The sequence below is a fragment of the Peromyscus eremicus genome, chromosome 10 (genome assembly GCF_949786415.1).
Source record: "Peromyscus eremicus chromosome 10, PerEre_H2_v1, whole genome shotgun sequence".
NCBI classification, from domain to species: Eukaryota; Metazoa; Chordata; class Mammalia; order Rodentia; family Cricetidae; genus Peromyscus; species Peromyscus eremicus.
Window position 1 is genome coordinate 95856753 of NC_081426.1, and position 16480 is coordinate 95873232.

Below are 16480 nucleotides of genomic sequence, written 5' to 3' on the forward strand. Positions count from 1 at the left end.
CAGATGGGATCATCCTTTTGCCAAGGGGCATAATGGAACCCCCAAAGACAGCAGTTGTTTGTCTCAGAGTCACGATAGTGACTCACACCAAAATTCCAACCAAGTTTTTCATGTGCAAGAACAAACCGCTATGAGTAGCCAAGTTACTCCTGAAGAGAACAAAGCAGGACAGAGGGAGGCTTCTTCTTCTAGTTGTTAGTAGTTAATTATCATTTTATTTATGGCACCATGGCTTAAGCACAGAGGTAGACAGTAGGACCAGTGGCCCAGACTGGCAAATCCAGAGATAGAACCACCCAAAAACAGAAACTTGGGTTGGCTATGTAGTTAGGTAAGGGTGTGATCCTAGAAGGAAGGAAGGAAGTAGAAGCTTATACAAAGGTACCAGAACCTGGAGGGAAGGAAGCCGAACCCAGGTGCTCTGCAGCACTGAGCCATCTCTCCAGCCCCAGAAATTCTTAATTAAGTTACAAAAAGCAGCAGCAACAAAAACAACCACAGAGGAATTGTCCTATTTTGCTTCCTCTTGCTGTATAATTGTGACTGGAAAACGCGGGAAAGGAAAGTTTCCTTTGGCTTACATGTCAGGATCACAGGCCGTTGTAAGAGAATCCAAGGCTTCCCTCAAGCACGTTGGGAACTCAAGGCAGAGACCTGGAATGAAATTTGCTTACTGGCTTTCTCCTGTGATTTGAGAAGCCTGCTTTCTCACACAATTCAGAGCCACCTGCCCAGTGTGACACCGACCACAGTGGGCTGGGTCCTCCCACACCAATCATCAGTCAAGAAAATGCCCCACAGACTCACCTGCAGGCCAGTCTGGTACTGGCATTTTCTCAGCTGAGGTTTCCTCTTCCCAGATGACCCCAGCTGTGTCCAGTTGACAAAACACTAACCAGCACAGGAACATGCCAGTACATCTGGCTACACTAACACAAGACCAAAACAATTGACCCTCTCTTCAAGTGAAAGGCAAAAGACACTGGGATCCACACACAGCACCGTTGGCTGACAGATTCATTTCAGCCTATAGCCTATGCTTTAACAACTGGGTGTTTAGTGCACACAGAAAGAACAAACTGATAAAAAGCTGGCAACCTGGTAGAAAAACAGACAAAGGACATGAACAAACATTTCTCAGGAAGGGAGACCTGTCAAGTCAATAAACTTGTGAAGAGATAGCCAGGAAATACAGATTACAACGGCATTTTACAACCGATTTTTAAAGATTTTAAATTTTGGAAGACGTGGGCAGGAATTCTCCCATGCTGTCTTGGGGATAGAAACTGGTTTAGCCACCTCAGAGACCCAGTATTCCTGTTCCTAGGCACACGACCTGAAGCATCTCCTTCACAGGAGATATGAAAGGGAAGACCATACAGTCATGGAGACAGGGCACGATCCTCGTGTATGGAAAGGTCACAATGAACCTATCAGAACACATGCTAGCACAGACCAAGAAAAAAAGTAGGTGCTGCAAAATAAAAAATACAGAAAATCAGAATTGATCCAAACTCTCCTTACACAAAACAGATAAACCATCAAACATTCAATGATGGAACTCTATATGTAGCAGTTAAAATAATGAATGAATCCACAAGCAACAACACAAAATCTCAAAAACAAAATATTGAGCTAAAATAAAAATGTAGAAAGATATATAAACCAAGATGCCATTTCTATGGGGTGGAAATATGCTAAATAATAATATAAAGCCTATGGCAATATAAAGAAATTAAAAGCATCACAATATTCCCATTATATATCTCAATCTAGGTATAGTAGATGCCTCTTAGGAGAAAACAGATTGATTGAAAGATAGGGGGCAGAGTCCAGTGACATTGGATCCTATCTATAACATTCTATTTCAAAAACAAAGTCAGTAATGTGCCCGCCACAAAGCCTGATGTCAGAATCTACAGAGTTTAAAGACAAATTTTTCTCTGACCTTAACATGCCCCCACATATATAAATAAAGACATAACAAAAGTTTTAAATGAATAAAATAAAGTGTGAAGTAAATACAACTGTTGTGTGATATTTTGTTTGTGTTCTGACAAATAAAGCTTGCTTGGAGTCAGAGGGCGGAGCTAGCCACTAGTTGACCATAGAGGTCTGGAGGTCTGTACAGAGAGGAGACAGGAAGTGGTAAGGCACAACAGAGAGAGGATCTAGGCCTTTTGGTCAGAGGAATGAGAGAGGTGGGAAGCAACTGTGGCTGCTCTCCTGCTTCTCTGATCTTTCAGGTTTTTACCCTGATGTCTGAGTCCTGATTTTTTATTAATAAAGATTAATTAGGTTAACGCTTCATACAACAGAATGGTGGATACACCTAAAACTATTTCTTCTTCGTAACTTTCAATGTGCTTTAAATGTTCTTGCTTAAAGAATGAATAACACTACAATTCTAAAACTCCATTTTTCCTAATAAGTCTTCAAAATGATAGAATTTCTAATTGAAGACTAAGATATCAATAAAACTTAGTCACAAAAAATGACCAAGGGAGGAGTGGTGGAGCCCACCTGTAAATCCAACTGTCAGGAGGCAGGGGGCTGCCAGCCCAGAGCTAACTCTTCTCAAACAAACAGAAACAAGGTCCGAATTCTCATTGTGAGATATATTTCAGTTTTAAGTAGCTGTCCATATGGTAAGTAAATAAATGATGCACTTAGACATAAATTATAAGTACCCTAACCATATATATAATATAGTATAAATATATAAACCTGTGGGTAAAGGATTGGAAAACAATTTAAAAACGAACCCATGAACTTTAAAGTTACAAAAGGCTTTGGGTGAAATGTCTTTGAAGTTTTTATGTTTTAGATTTGGCTTAATGGATGAAGGAGTTGTTTAAACTAATATGTGATGAACTTTATAGAGAGTTTGACTTTGGTAATAATTCAAAAGTGCAGATTTAACCAAGCAGAGCTCTAGAGATGCAAAGGAAAACAGAGGGGAGCCCTTTGGGTTTCCTTTCTGTTAACTCACATCTGTTAAATGATCAGGTTAAACGTATAGGCACACAACAAAATGACTTGGGTCAAATCACTATACACACCCAAGTTTCAAGGGCAGTGGCTGTCACAAGTCATAGGAGGGCAATCCTCTGCTGCCCCTTTAATTAAGGCAGTACTTGGAAAACTCAGTTGTTCCGTTTGTGTCTCAAATCAGATGGAATTCACCTTTACCGCGCTTGAATCCTGATAGCTCAACACACTTGATAGGTAACTTAATCGTGTCTGGTGCAGATGAACACAAACTCAAATTAGCTACTGAAAGACTCCGCTTCTCAGAGTTAGCTGTGCTTTTCCACGTTTGTGCGAGAGCTGAGCTTCACCAACTGTCTGGCTGGAGGTGGCATTAAAAATTTAGTGAAAGAAACAAAGACGTGCTGGGCGTCTCTTGTTACCCTTTCTACGGTTACTCCGGCAGACAAAAGGCATAGAGCCCACCTCATGAATAATGTGACATGGAATATTCACAATCCATTTTTAATGGCACCAAGTAATAACATTAAGAGAGATATTTGCAATCTTCAAATTTCACAGGGCAACTGGCACAGTAATTTGTTTTGATTCTAAACTGAGGGATATTGAGATAAGTATTTTCCCAATGGGGGGGCACATAGTTAACATCAAAATTATAATTTCTAGGCTAAGCATCGTGGAACATGCCTGTTATCCCAGCTCCTTGAGGAGCTAAAGCAGAGGAATTGCCAGTTCAAGCTCAGCCTGTGTTACCTAGCAAGACCCTATCTCAAAAGCAAACAAACAAAAACAGAGAGAGAGAATATGCTCTAACAGCATAAACATAGAAAATAACAAAAGTGCAGCAAATATTCCAAATGTCACCAGGCAAGATGAGGAGGAGACAGGACCCATAGGTTTCAATCAGTTCCACTCCCCTTCATTATAATTTTACTTTCCAATCAGGTTGGAACTAACAGACCAGTGTACACACTGGCTTGTGAGCAAGATATCTTCTTATCTTCATTCAGAAAGGACTTTACCTCCCCAGATACTGTGAAGCGGGTCCCCCACCCTTGGACTCTTCATCCCCCACAGTTTCCGAGAAGCTACCTTCTCAAACCTCATACAGGAGTAAACTTTGAATGAGAGTAAACCGACATGGAAAGACTTGGTCTTGGAAAGCAAACAAGGATGGCCAAGGACTTAGATCCAGGAGGAGCAGCACCAAAGACCCTCGAACCCCCACTTAGAAAGTCTTGTGTGATTCCTGGCTGCAGGAGGAAGCAGGGGGCTTTCCATCACTGCTAAATGAAGGTCCATGGGACTTGCTGTGCCTCCAAACACATGCTGGGTACTCAGTTGACATGTGGGAAATTGAACGGAAATGGACAGTGCTAGTGGTTTCCCTGGACCACGTGGCCACATGGGCTGATGCTCTAGCTGGAAGATGTCGGAGCACAGGTAGTAGGGAAGGTCAGGACCTTATTCTGGTTTCAGTCTTTTAAAGGACCTGCTGATGGGATAGAGACAGAATAACCCTCTGCTGGCTGGTTTTATGTCAACTTGACACAAGTGGGAGTTACCTGAGAGGAGGGAACCTCAGTGGAGAAAATGCCTTCATAAGATCCGGCTGTAGGCAAAGCCTGTGGTGCATTTTCTTAGTTGGTGGTTGATGGGGGATGTCTCAGCCCTAGGCTTGTTGTTCTAGGACCTGTAAGAAGGCAGGCTGAACAAGCCATGATTGGGCAAGCCAGTAAGCAGCATTCCTCCGAGGCCTCTGCATCATCTCCTTCCTCAATGGAATATAGCTTGGGATATGTAAGCCAAATCAACAAATAAGCCCTTCCCTCCACAAGCTGCTTTTATTCATGGTATTTCATCACAGCAATAGTAACCCTAAGACAAACCCAGATCCCCATTTCACTCCTCCTCACACATTTTAGGTTTGTAATTTGCCTTCAACACAGCAGTCAGCCAATCAATCTTTATCTCTCTCTCCTCCCTCCCTGCCTCCCTCTCTCTCCCCCTCCTCTCCAGTCTCCATGGAATCTGAGTAGTCAGAATTAGATTGGTGTGGTACGACCACAGCTATGTTTTATGGTCAAGGAAACTAGGAAGCGAAAACATTTGCCAAGTCACAGGATGCATCAGTTGAGAGCGAGACTCAAATCTGGGCTGAAAAGATGGCTCCTGAAAAGTTAGAGGGCCTGCTGCTCCTGCAGAGCACCTGAGTTGGGCCCCGCACCCATGTCAGACAGTTCACAACTGCCTGTAACTCCAGCCTCAAGGACTCCAACACCCTCTTCTGGCCACCTCAGGCACCTGTACACTCACGTACATACATTTATAACACACACAGAGACACACAGAAAAACATTTTTAAAACACTCATATCTAAATCAAAGGCCTATGATTTTTCATCTAGGAGCCTATGTCCTATTTTTTTTAAGTGAAATTCTCACAGGGAAGAACTGATGTCCCTATGAGAGTACCCAGTACTCTACATGGCTAGCAGTTGAGTTTTACATACCTTCTAAGTTTTAATTTAAAATATAGTAGCCAAATGAATGGCACACACCTTTAATCCCAGCACTTAGGAGGCAGACAGATCTCTATGAGTTTACTGTAGAGATATAGTGAGACCTTGTTTCAAAAAAAGAGAAAAGTTGATTGATTGATTGATTGATTGATTGACTGACTGATTGGGGGGCTGGAGAGCTAGCTCAGCAGGTTAGAATGCTTCCTGCTCTTCCAGAGGACATGAGTTTGGTTCTTAGCACACAAATCTGGCAACTTACAAACCACTCATAACTACTCCAGTCCTAGGAGAGTCAATGTCCTCTCTAGCCTCAGTGGGCATGTACACTCATGTCTGCGTATCCATGCACAATGACACACAGTTTAAAACAATAAAAATAAATCTTCTTTTTAAAAGAAATAAGTATCTCTGAGGCATAAAGGAAAGGGAGGAATATGGAAACTGGAGCAACTGGTATTTACACTTTGCTATTCCTCAGCAGTCCTCCAGCCCCAGCTTCCCCCACAGGAAAAAAAATAAAAACACCAGTGTTCTTCTCCTGAATTCCTGGCCTAAAGAAAGGCAATTTGTAATAGTCTTAATATTTTATTAAGTTAAAACATTCTAATAAATATGATCTAACATACATAATGCACTCAAGAAGATTTAGAAATATTTACAACCTTCTCAGTAGAAATGCTTTTTTCCTAGATGGTACACAGGAGCAGGGGTTGAGGTCGTAGCCTTAGCCCCACATCTACCAGCCCAGGCATCTTATAAAATATCCACTCAATAAAAACTGGATTTGCTCATGAATCTTTGAAATAACACTCCAGTTGCTCTTTACACTTGAAAAGCTCCAAACGTGTCAAAAAGGAAGTCTGAATATTTGTGTGGCCTTTTCAGAACTCCCTTGGCGGAGAACACAGGCTGTAGCTACTCTGAGGTCCCACTGATAGATTTTGAGGTGCAGGGGCGGTGACTTTCATCTCTGGCTCCCCAGTACCTGGCATGGCTCCTCACTCTGATAACACGTGGTCAATAAACACTTGCTGAGTAAACGAAGGGCAGCTTGTCCCCAGGAACTGGCGCACAGTGAGGACCGCTGACTCCCTCTCCTCACCAAGTCCACCTTCTGACAAGCTTGATGGTGCATCTGGTGATCTCAAAGGAATACAGCCCCTTCCCTAAACCAGTGTCTGAAGAAAGGGGTCGGCAGGCTCCCCAGAAGAAGAAGAATGCTCGTTCCTTCTACGTAAAGCATCAGCCAGTGTCCAGAGTTTAAGAGGTGATGCCTGCTTTTAGCAGCTGCCCAGAGTTCCTTCCTGCCTGTGAGACAGGGCAGAAGAGGGAAGGACTGGGAGGTCCAGATTACATTGGATCCCGATCTTCAGCTGAAGGGAAGCCCAACGCCCAGACAACTGCTGTGGTTCCCACTCTGGGCTGACCTTTGAAAAGGGTGTTCATCTCCTCCAGCAGCTTTGGGAAGGACGGGGAAGGGGACTAGCCATAGTGAGCTTTGCACACTGGACTCGGGGCCTGAGAAGGGGCTGGAGGCAGTAGTGTTCACAGCTGGCATCGCAGATGGCCAAGGGGCTCATTTGAGTCCATGCTGAGTCTCCCGGTGCCTCCTGAGGTCCACCTTCCTCTGGAAGCCTTTCCCACACAGGTCACAGCCAAAGGGCTTGAACCCCGTGTGCTTCCTGCTGTGGGTGATGAGGTTGGAGCTCTGGCTGAATGCTTTGCCACACACCTGGCATTTGTGGGGCTTCTCACCTGCAGGGATGGAAGGACCAAGGGCAGGAAGTAAGAGCCTATGATAAAGCTGGGGGGGGGGGGGACCCGTTGCTACCCACATGCTCTTGCTAGCAGCTGGCTAAAAACCTTCAAGACGTTGGAGGGTGATGGGCTGCAACATGAACCAACTCCGGGCCTGCATCTTGGTACCCGTAAAACACGGGTACACCAGGTGGAAGGGAGACTTTCTGAGTGGCGGCTCCCAGCCAAAGCTCTCCAACGGTTTCCTGCTAAACGGAAACTGAGCAAAGGCCACGTGCCCTCCCCAGCTGAATCCGCCTGCCCGGAGGACATGCCTGCCAGACTTTTAGAAGCACAGGGCCCCCAGCAGATGTTCGGCAGGAGGGTGGGAGGGGCTGACCTACAGACCCTGTGACTGCTTTCTGCTTTCGTCAGAGGAAGCTTTCAAATCTTAGTTTCCAAGTGGGTGTTGTTTTGTGTGGCCAATGAAGCTGTCTTCTTTCTCGCTCTTGAAGAACACAGTTTTGTCCAATGTCTTAACTTTCTAAAATCCACATTAGAGCCACAAATCATTTCTTACGGTTGTCTATTCTATCTTTTACTTTCTTCCCTTTTTCGAGGTTTTAAATCACAGGATTCTCAATATACCAACAGCTCTTCACTACAGATCAGTAGATAACAGGAGGGGAAATTTTAAAGATAGGTAAAAAGGAAGAAAACCAACAGCTTTTGTCTTTCCCTGACTTCTGCACTGGTTAAAATTGGGGTAAATTAACACATTCCCAAATAGTCCCCTCATGGCTCTATGGTTGGGAGTTGGCCTTGGGATAAAACAAACAAACAAACAAACAAAAATGTATGTCTGTCTGTCTGTCTGCTTGTTTTTAAGGAACTCCTCTGTGTTCTTCCCTCTCTCTTCATACTTAAGATTTCCTGATAAAGACTCACCCAACAAAACTTACTCTGTCCCTCTAGAGTCAAACATATTTGAGAGATGAATTCTAGCCATAATACAAATGTTTAATTAAAGGTTTAAATGTACCATTCAGTCAAGATTCTAGTTACATTTTGATGTGTCTTACATAACTAATAAGTGGAATTTTGGGGCAAGGAGGCATGATCAAAGGGGATTTTTCCTGGGTTTTCTGATACAAATGTCTACATTGTTCATGAATGTTTACAAACATTGATTGTGGGTTCCTGGAAGGCACTGTGATATTTTATCTTTTATGCATTTATTTACTGTTTTTGTTTTAGGTTTTTCGAGACAGGGTTTCTCTGTATAACAATCCTGGCTGTTCTGGAATTTGCTTTGTAGATCAGGCTGGCCTTGAACTCACTGAGATCCACCTGCCTCTGCCTCCCAAGTGCTGGGATAAAGGCTGCACCACCACCGCCCAGCTGCTTACTGATATTTTTAAAATACAGGATATTACTATAAAGCCCTAGCTGGCCTACAGTTCATCATGAAGCCAGGGCTCGTCTCCATCTCCAGGAATCTGCCTGTCTCTCTCTACCTCCCATGTGCCACCACGCCCAGCTGTGATTTGATTTAAAGGAATGTTCATGTCCTTCAGTAAAGTCAGAGATATGGTCTCGTGTAACTGTCATGTTGACTATTACAGGAAACGTTCTTAGTGCAAGAGAATCACTTTAGCTCACAAGCTTCTACATTAAACGTGCCCATCTGCACCTGAAGTGTTAAGGAAGGAGCCCAGGCCAAAAGCTAGAGCATTGAGATTTACTCAAACTGACTTTGATAGATCACTGGATGTCCGGACAATAAAAGGACCTCATTTTACTGTATGGAGCAGCAGGAAAAGGCCAAGGGGAATAGACAATCTGAAACACTTGGGTATTTTTAAAGCACTATAATAGCTTAGGAATTGTCACCGTTAGGGAAGAAAATTGTTGATGTTTTGAAAAGAACAACAAATAACAGACGTTTCCCACATTAGCCAACACCCACAACTGAAAGTCTAATATAACAAGTCAAGACTATATACATTCGAGAGCTCAGACCAACAGACCTGGACTTGAGTCTCAGGTGACCCTGGATAAGTTATACGATCCTTCAGTGCCTTGATTTCCTCATCTCTAAAATGGGACTAAAGAACAGTTCCTGTCTCTTGGAGTTGTCAACACAGACTTAGCAGAAAGCTTGGTAGCATTTGCCTTTCTTTTTCTACCCAAACAAAGCAAGCTCTTATAAAAAATGACGTGTAGATGCCGCACGTGAATCCCAATAGCTCTGGTAAACATTGACAGTGACCTTCTGGGAGGGCTTGATGCAGCAAAGCTGTTAACATTGACACAGAGGAAGATACTCCTTCAGACCCAATGCCAAACCAAGGTCCCTCGGGGGGGGGGGGTGGGGGGGGTGGGGGGGGGTGGAGACAACTCATCTACCACTCACTGGAGCCAGAATATCAGAGGAGAGCCTCCAAGCATCTCCTACAAGCCCAGGCCCTTCACATCACCTGTGTGGATGAAGGTGTGCTTCTTCATGTCTGACTTCTGATGGAACCTCTTGCCACAGTACTGACAGGGGTAGGGCCGGGTGTCCGAGTGAATGAGCAGGTGTGTGGACAGCGTGGACGACCTCTTGAAGCTCTTGCCACAGATCTTACAGTCAAAGCTTCGTTCCTGCAGAGGGGAAGGAAGGGAGAGGAGAAATGCATTGCCCTTTCTGCAGCTGCTGCCCTCAATGCCACGGACAAACCCTTCAAAGCTGGGAGTCCTCTGATTCTCCCTCCCTCCATTTAGTTTCAATCTCCACCCATCCTTCAACACCTACTTATTAACATATTTTCTACCAAAACACTTTTCAGCCACAACCCTCCACACCCCAGGCAAAGGCATAGCTCCACCCTGCATTTTTGACACCCATTGGCAGATTTCTTCACCCTCCTCAGCAGGACCTTAAGCCACTGAAGATGCCCCCCTGGTCACTGTGGGTTTTAGAGGAGATGGCCTGTTGTCACAGACACTTGGGCAGTATTTTTCTTGTCTTTAATCACCATCCACGCATCCGTCAAGGACCTCGCGCGCTTCATCATTCTCCAGTGCCTGAAGCTTTGGACTTAGGCAACAGTTACTTATAAACGAACGAATGAACGACTAGCACGCACACTGGATGTTGTATGTGAGCAGAGACCCTTGCTTGCCAGTCAGGGAGGATGATGAGGACATAAACAGTAAAGCCAATGCATGCCCAACAGAACTCCACCGCTGGAGGCTCACAGCGGTGGGACACCACGGTCTAAGATTGCTGCAACCCCGGCCCTGTATCACCCAAGTTTCTCTGGGCACCTACATCGGGGCAAGCAGAAGGGGCAGCAGGAGTCCGGAGGCGATGGGAACGCAGCTGAAAGGTCCCCACGGCAGCGTTCAGGCCGCCAGCGCCCAGCTTACCTGGGAGTGCACGGCCTTGTGCTGCTCCAGGCTCACCGCGTGCCCGAAGGTCTTGCCGCACATCTCGCACGCAAATGGTCTCGTGCCGCTGTGGGACCGGCGCACGTGCACCTCCAGCCCGTGCGGTGTGGAGAACACCTGGGGGCGAGTGGGGCCAGGGAGAAGGCCGCTGAGGGGGGTCTCGGGGTGTGGACGCCGGAGGGTCACGGGCTGGGGGCGCAGGCGCAGGGCTGACGAGGCCAGGCGCGCGGGAGCCTCACCTTGCTGCATTTGATGCATTTGTAGGAGCCGCCGCCCAGCAGCAGGCGGGTGCACAGCAGCTCCGACTCCACCTTGACGCCCACGCTCTTGTCTGCGTGGATCTCGTGGCCGCGATCTTGGTACAGCCGGCCAGCTGCTGCGCTCGTCCGTTCGTACACGCCGGCCGCCGCCGCAGGCCCGAAGTCTCCGTAGAGCCCCAGGCCCGCGCCGCTGGAGGCTCCGCCTGCGCCGCCGCAGCTCCCGGGTGGCCCCGCACCGGCTCCGCCCGCGGCCGGCTCCGGGCCGTACAGCGGGGCCGGGTGTCCCGGCTCGGGGGCGCCGCGCTCGCAGAAGAGGCTCAGGCCGGCGCTGCGCTCCAGGGCGGGGCACTGCCGATAGCTCTGCACCAGGTGCCGCAGGTCCGACCCCGCAAGGCCGCTCCACGCGTAGGGCTTGAAAGGCAGGGTGTAGGACTGAGCTTCGTCCAGGGACCGGCACAGCGACTTCTCAGAGGCTGCGGAGGCAGGAGGCCGTGGGGTCAGGTTCGAGGCTGCTGGGCGGAGCCCGCACTGCGTGGTCAGGCTCCTAGATGGTTAGAACGCTAAGTATCCCGGGACACCCTGGGTGAAACTCAGGTAGGCCCCGCGGGGCTCCCCGGGCCAGTGGCAGGGCCGCAAAGTGATGCTTAAAATGACATAGGGTGAGAAGATCGGTAAATTCGATGTGACGATGGTTCTCTGGCTGGACCCCCATCCCCAGCACCTGCCAGTCCTGTTGGGAAAGACGCCTGGAACTTAAGCCTAGGGTCCTGCTTCTAGGTCCCTTCAAGTCGCCACTCAGTCCTTTTTTCTTTTTTGCGATAAATTATGAAGAAGGGGGGTGGGGAACCCACAAAACCTTGGGCCGAGGCTGTCTAGAAGTATCAGACTGAACAAACTAAAATGGCTTAAGCCCTCAAAGCCGTGAAGTTGTTTAATGTGGCTAGAAAGGGCAGCGGGCAAGGCTCCAAGTACGCCCATCCCTGATAAATTTCTGATAAAAAATATTTTTCAGTTAAGAGCTAGCCACCACCTTCAGGAGAACTCCCCCCCCCCCGCCCCACACACGCGAATTTTGCTAAAACTGGATACTGGATGAATATGAGTAAATCACCCGCACACTCCACTCCGGGTTGCGGGACCGCTGGTCACACGCTGCCAGGAAGAACCCTTTGCTTGCGGGGATGGATGAGCTGTCTTTTATAACCAGTACCATGACCTGAAAATAACCACCCTTTGGCAGGATTTGGATCGATCTGCTCCTTTCTTACTTTTACCCGGACCCGAGATACTCCTACTCAACCCTAGCCACGTGGTTTTCAGGAAGCTCAGTTGCTCCCTGGAAATGAACCCGTGTGTGCTGGCTCCTTCTGGGACTTTTTAAGCAGAAAGAGGGGGCGGGGGCGGAATGAAACTTTCAAAACAGAGCCAACGAGCTGAGATTTTCCTCAGCAACCTCGCTCTCCAGTGTGGCACCCAGCTCTGTGCGGCTCAGACTGCCCAGGTGTCCTGTTTGAGGTTATTCGTGTCTGCGTCCTGGATTCTGGGCTCTGACACTTTCTAAACAATGAATTCTGGACAGAAAAAGAAATGCCAGCCAGATGAGAGGACCGGCTCATTTGTCGCACCTGTCAGTTCCAGGCAAACGAATTAAGCGCCAGCCTGGAGCCAACAGCCTTGGAAGGAAGCAGAGGACACTTAGGGCGAGGTGTCCGGTACAGAGAGGCTGGAACCCCCGCCCCCCGGACCCCGTCCTCTTAGGAACCGGCTCCCTAAGCAGGCTTCTCCTTTGCGGGCTTCCCACTGCACTGCGGGGTCCCCGACCTCTGCCACAGGACCCCACAAACGGGTCCTTACCCGGAGACACCGAGGGAGAAGGAGGCCTCCAGAAGTCCTCGAACTCGGAGCTCGGGTCACACACGCTGCCCTCGCAGCTGTTGGGGGACCCGGAGGCTTTGTCGTGAGAGTCGGGGGACGAACGGTCTCGGGGCTCCACCTTCGCGTGGCCTGCGTTCACAGGGTCGTCTGCGGAGAGGAGTCGGGAGAGGAGTCAACCCAAGCCTGGCTGAGCTGAAGGAGCTCCACTGCGGGGCCCGCGTCCTCCTCTGTCCGCTCAGACCCAGCCCGGAGCCCTCCCGGGTTCAAGGGCTGTGACAGGCAGGGGCGTCTCCCGCAGGCTCGGCAGAACCCCCGGAGCACTGGGACACACACAAGCACCCGGGGGGCATTGGGGTAGCCTCCCCTGGTTCCGGGAAGCGAGGTGGCTTGGAGCAGAGTCGGCGTCCCTGGCAGCTGCCCCTCCCGGCCCTGCGCGCCTCGCACCTGCTCTGCCGGGCGCGGGCACGGTCTCCAGACGGAGGGAGTAGTCTGGCCCCGGGGAACGCGGTTGGTGGTAGCTGTGCGCCTTCTTGCTCTTGACCAGGAAGGAGCGCGGCATGGTGGCCGGCCGCTTGACGAACGTTTGGACCCTCGGTCAGCCTGAGGTTGCTCCAAGTTCTGAGAGAGGGGAGGACCGGTGGAGATGCGGGTCGGCACGGATGGCGGCTGTAGACCGCACCCAGGCCGAGGGAGAGCACGGGCCAGGGAGAAGAGAGGGAGGCCCGCGGGAGGAGGGGCTTGGCCCCCGGGCGCCGCGCTCACCAGGTGGCACTCGGACAGGTGGCGCGAGTCCGGGCCTCCGCTGCCACTGCCACGGCTCAGTGGTAAAACCTGTCCCCCGGGCTCTGGCTCGGGTCCCTTTGCTCGGCCCTGCCCACGCCCGAGCCCCTCCCCTTCCCTAGCAAAGCTCTCCCATCACTCTCCAGAGAGCGGTAGTCCACAACTGGTCCGTTATCCCCACGCAGCCCTGCAATGCCCGCCAGGTCCCTTCGGGGCTGCGGAGAGCGCCTGGGACTCGTTGGATTAGTTTAGTTTAGGCGCTAAGGTTGCTTCAGTGGTTGGCACCCGGAAGCCGCGTGGAGCCAAGACCTCCAAGAGCCCCGGGACAAACAGAAGCGAAAGAGGGGCGTACTAGGCAGGACCGAAGGACTGCGTGCAGCTGAGGCTGGAGGAGAGAGGCAGGAAGCCGGAGGGACAGGAAAGTGAGGGGGGTGGCAAAGGACCGACACTTGCCCCAGGAGAAACGCCCACTGGAAAAAGTTAGCCTCAAAACCAGCGGTGGTGCGGGCACTGGCCAGGGGAGCGACCGCTGCGAAGCTTCCCAGACCCCGTAGGCCTCGCCTGGGCAACTGTGTCCTGGGAAGAAGCGTTTTTCGATCTGCTCACCAGTTATCTTGTCCTGGGGAAGTTGAGTCTGAACTGCGTGCGCACAGACTGCCAATCTTGCGGCGCCCCAAATCCGTAGAGCAATCAACGGTTTAGGGAGCCAGCAAGATGAAACCGGAGCGCGCACGAGCGAGCCGTGGCCAGGAGGCCGGGGTCCGCGAGCCAGCACGACCGAGAGCTGGAGTCGCTCTCATTAACCCCCAATCAGTTCACCTAATCTCGGGTCGAAACCTGAGCCCGGGCGGGAGGCGGGGCTGCCACTGCGTCCCAGCTCCAGGTCCGCTCCGGGGGCCCGACCCCGAGGAGGCCTCAGTTAAACGAATCTGCTTGCCTCCAAGGTCCAAGGCGATGGGGAGTCGATTCCCAAGCCCGCCTGGACGGCTGCGGCGGGCTGAGAGACCAGGGCACGGGGAAGTCCAGGCTGATGTACGCCTCTGGTCCTTGGGCTTCGTGCGGTTTAGACGGCGGAACCGGAGCCGCTCCGCTCCCAGGGCATGGTACAGAACACTCCTGACATCCCCACTCATAAGGAGTCTAGGGATCTCCGCTCCAGACCCCCAACCCTAGTGTGTGGCCTTCCCCGAGGAGTGGGGAGAAAAGTATGCTGGGAATTGCTGCTAGAGACCCAGACCCCGGAGGACCTCGGGGCCAGCCTGTCACACTCCTCGGTCAGGTTCCACGCCCAGGACCCGGGCTCTGCCGCTTCAGATTTTCCTGCACCCCCTTGACTGACTGTACAGCCAGACGCTCCAACCAAAGGGCCATTCTCAGAGCAAAGCATGAAGAGGGGAAACGGAGCAGGGGTCCCGGGGCCTCGGTGGCGCTCAGGCCCGCGCTGGCCAGGCACAAGACCCGTGGGAAGCAGAAGGGCTGTGTGATCCCGCGCTGGGTCTGCGCGTCAGCAACCACGCAGGACACGGCAGACACGTCCCCGCTCCAGCCACAAACCTACGCCCCTCTAGCACCCTGGAGGGCTTTGCTGGTTCCGGGTAGGAGGGGTAGGGGAATGGCAAGGCCCAAGGCCCAGCGCGTGGGAAGGCAACCTCGTGCAGCAGCTGGCGTCCAGGGGGCGGGGCGGCACGGTCCTGGCACCGCGGCCCGCCAGGCTTCCCCTGGTCATCTGAGGCCGGGAGTTAGGGACCTGAAGGCAAGGCGCTCAGGAGCCGGCGTCCAGAGCCCAGCTGCCGCCACATGCCCACCAGATGGTTCCTTCCCACGTGGACCCTACTCCCCGATCTGGCCTCCAGACCGTGTGCCCCTATCCCGGATCTTTCCCTCCACCAGTTTGGAGAGAAAACCCAGCCCCCGGAGCTCTGCAGCAGGTGGGGACCCGACAGCGCCCTCGGGACGTCCCCGAAGTGTACCAGTCCACCCCCGCCTGGGCGGGAGGCACAGCAGTTCAGTAAACCTACCTGCGGGGTCAGGGCGCGGGCACCGGCTCCGAGAGTGTGCAAACTGAATCTTGCTTTCGGGAGAGACTGATCTGTCTTTCTGACTTTTTTTTTTTTTAATCTCCTTCCGAGCTCAGCCCCCAAAACCACAAACTTCACTTCCTGAGCGTTAGAGGCGCTCGCTAGCCCTCTCAGACCAATCCCCATCCCCCAGTGGGGCGACGGGCCACGAGCCTCCTTTGCGCAAGGGGTCAGGAGGCGACGGGGGGAGTTATTCTTGCGGCGAGCTTCCTGGGCACCCCTGAGCAGCCCTCTCCGTTTGCTTGTCTGTGGGGCCAGGGGTAATCTATGGAGGACCCGAGAGGTCTGAGTACCCAGCACTAGAAATAACTAGAAAGAAAATCGAAGTATTCTTGGCTCCTGGAGACTTCCGCAGCGAGAAGTCACAGATTCAGGACACAGATTGACGGGAGCGGAGGGCGCGCACTGGGCCTCCCTGGCCCTCTGGCTGTGGGCACCCCAACCCTGTCGCCTGCTTGGGCAGCGTCGCCCCCGGATCGCGGCCGTGAATCACCGGACCCCGGGGCCGCCGGCCTGGAGCCCGGCTGGTGGCCACCGCGTCCGCAGAGCGAAACCTGCGCCGCGCCCCGAAATAGCTTGTTATGGAAACACTTGAGGATAAATACGCCCAACGAAGCTGAAAATACCTTGACACCCAATCCCAGAGGTTTGCTCATTTCCCTTCGGATTTAGGTAACGGTTAAATTTGGAAGAGGTGGGCGAGCGCCGAGCCCGGCGAAGAAGGGCCGGGCTGGCGGCGCGTCCCGCGGGCGCCGGTGGCATCGGTGGGCGCGTCCTCCCTGCCCCGGCCCCCGCCTGCGCGA

The 16480-nt window shown here is 51.2% G+C and overlaps 1 protein-coding gene across 1 annotated transcript; it reads right to left on the reverse strand.

Annotated features, from left to right (window-relative positions):
* Positions 1-6594: 6594 nt before the first annotated feature.
* Positions 6595-15398, reverse strand: Gfi1 (growth factor independent 1 transcriptional repressor). The gene is given in 9 exon segments (XM_059274786.1): positions 6595-7267; positions 9730-9895; positions 10664-10801; positions 10924-11417; positions 12799-12966; positions 13264-13409; positions 13499-13627; positions 14419-14596; positions 15158-15398. Coding segments are annotated over 9 exon segments (1839 nt in total). The 3' UTR covers positions 6595-7088.
* Positions 15399-16480: the final 1082 nt, after the last annotated feature.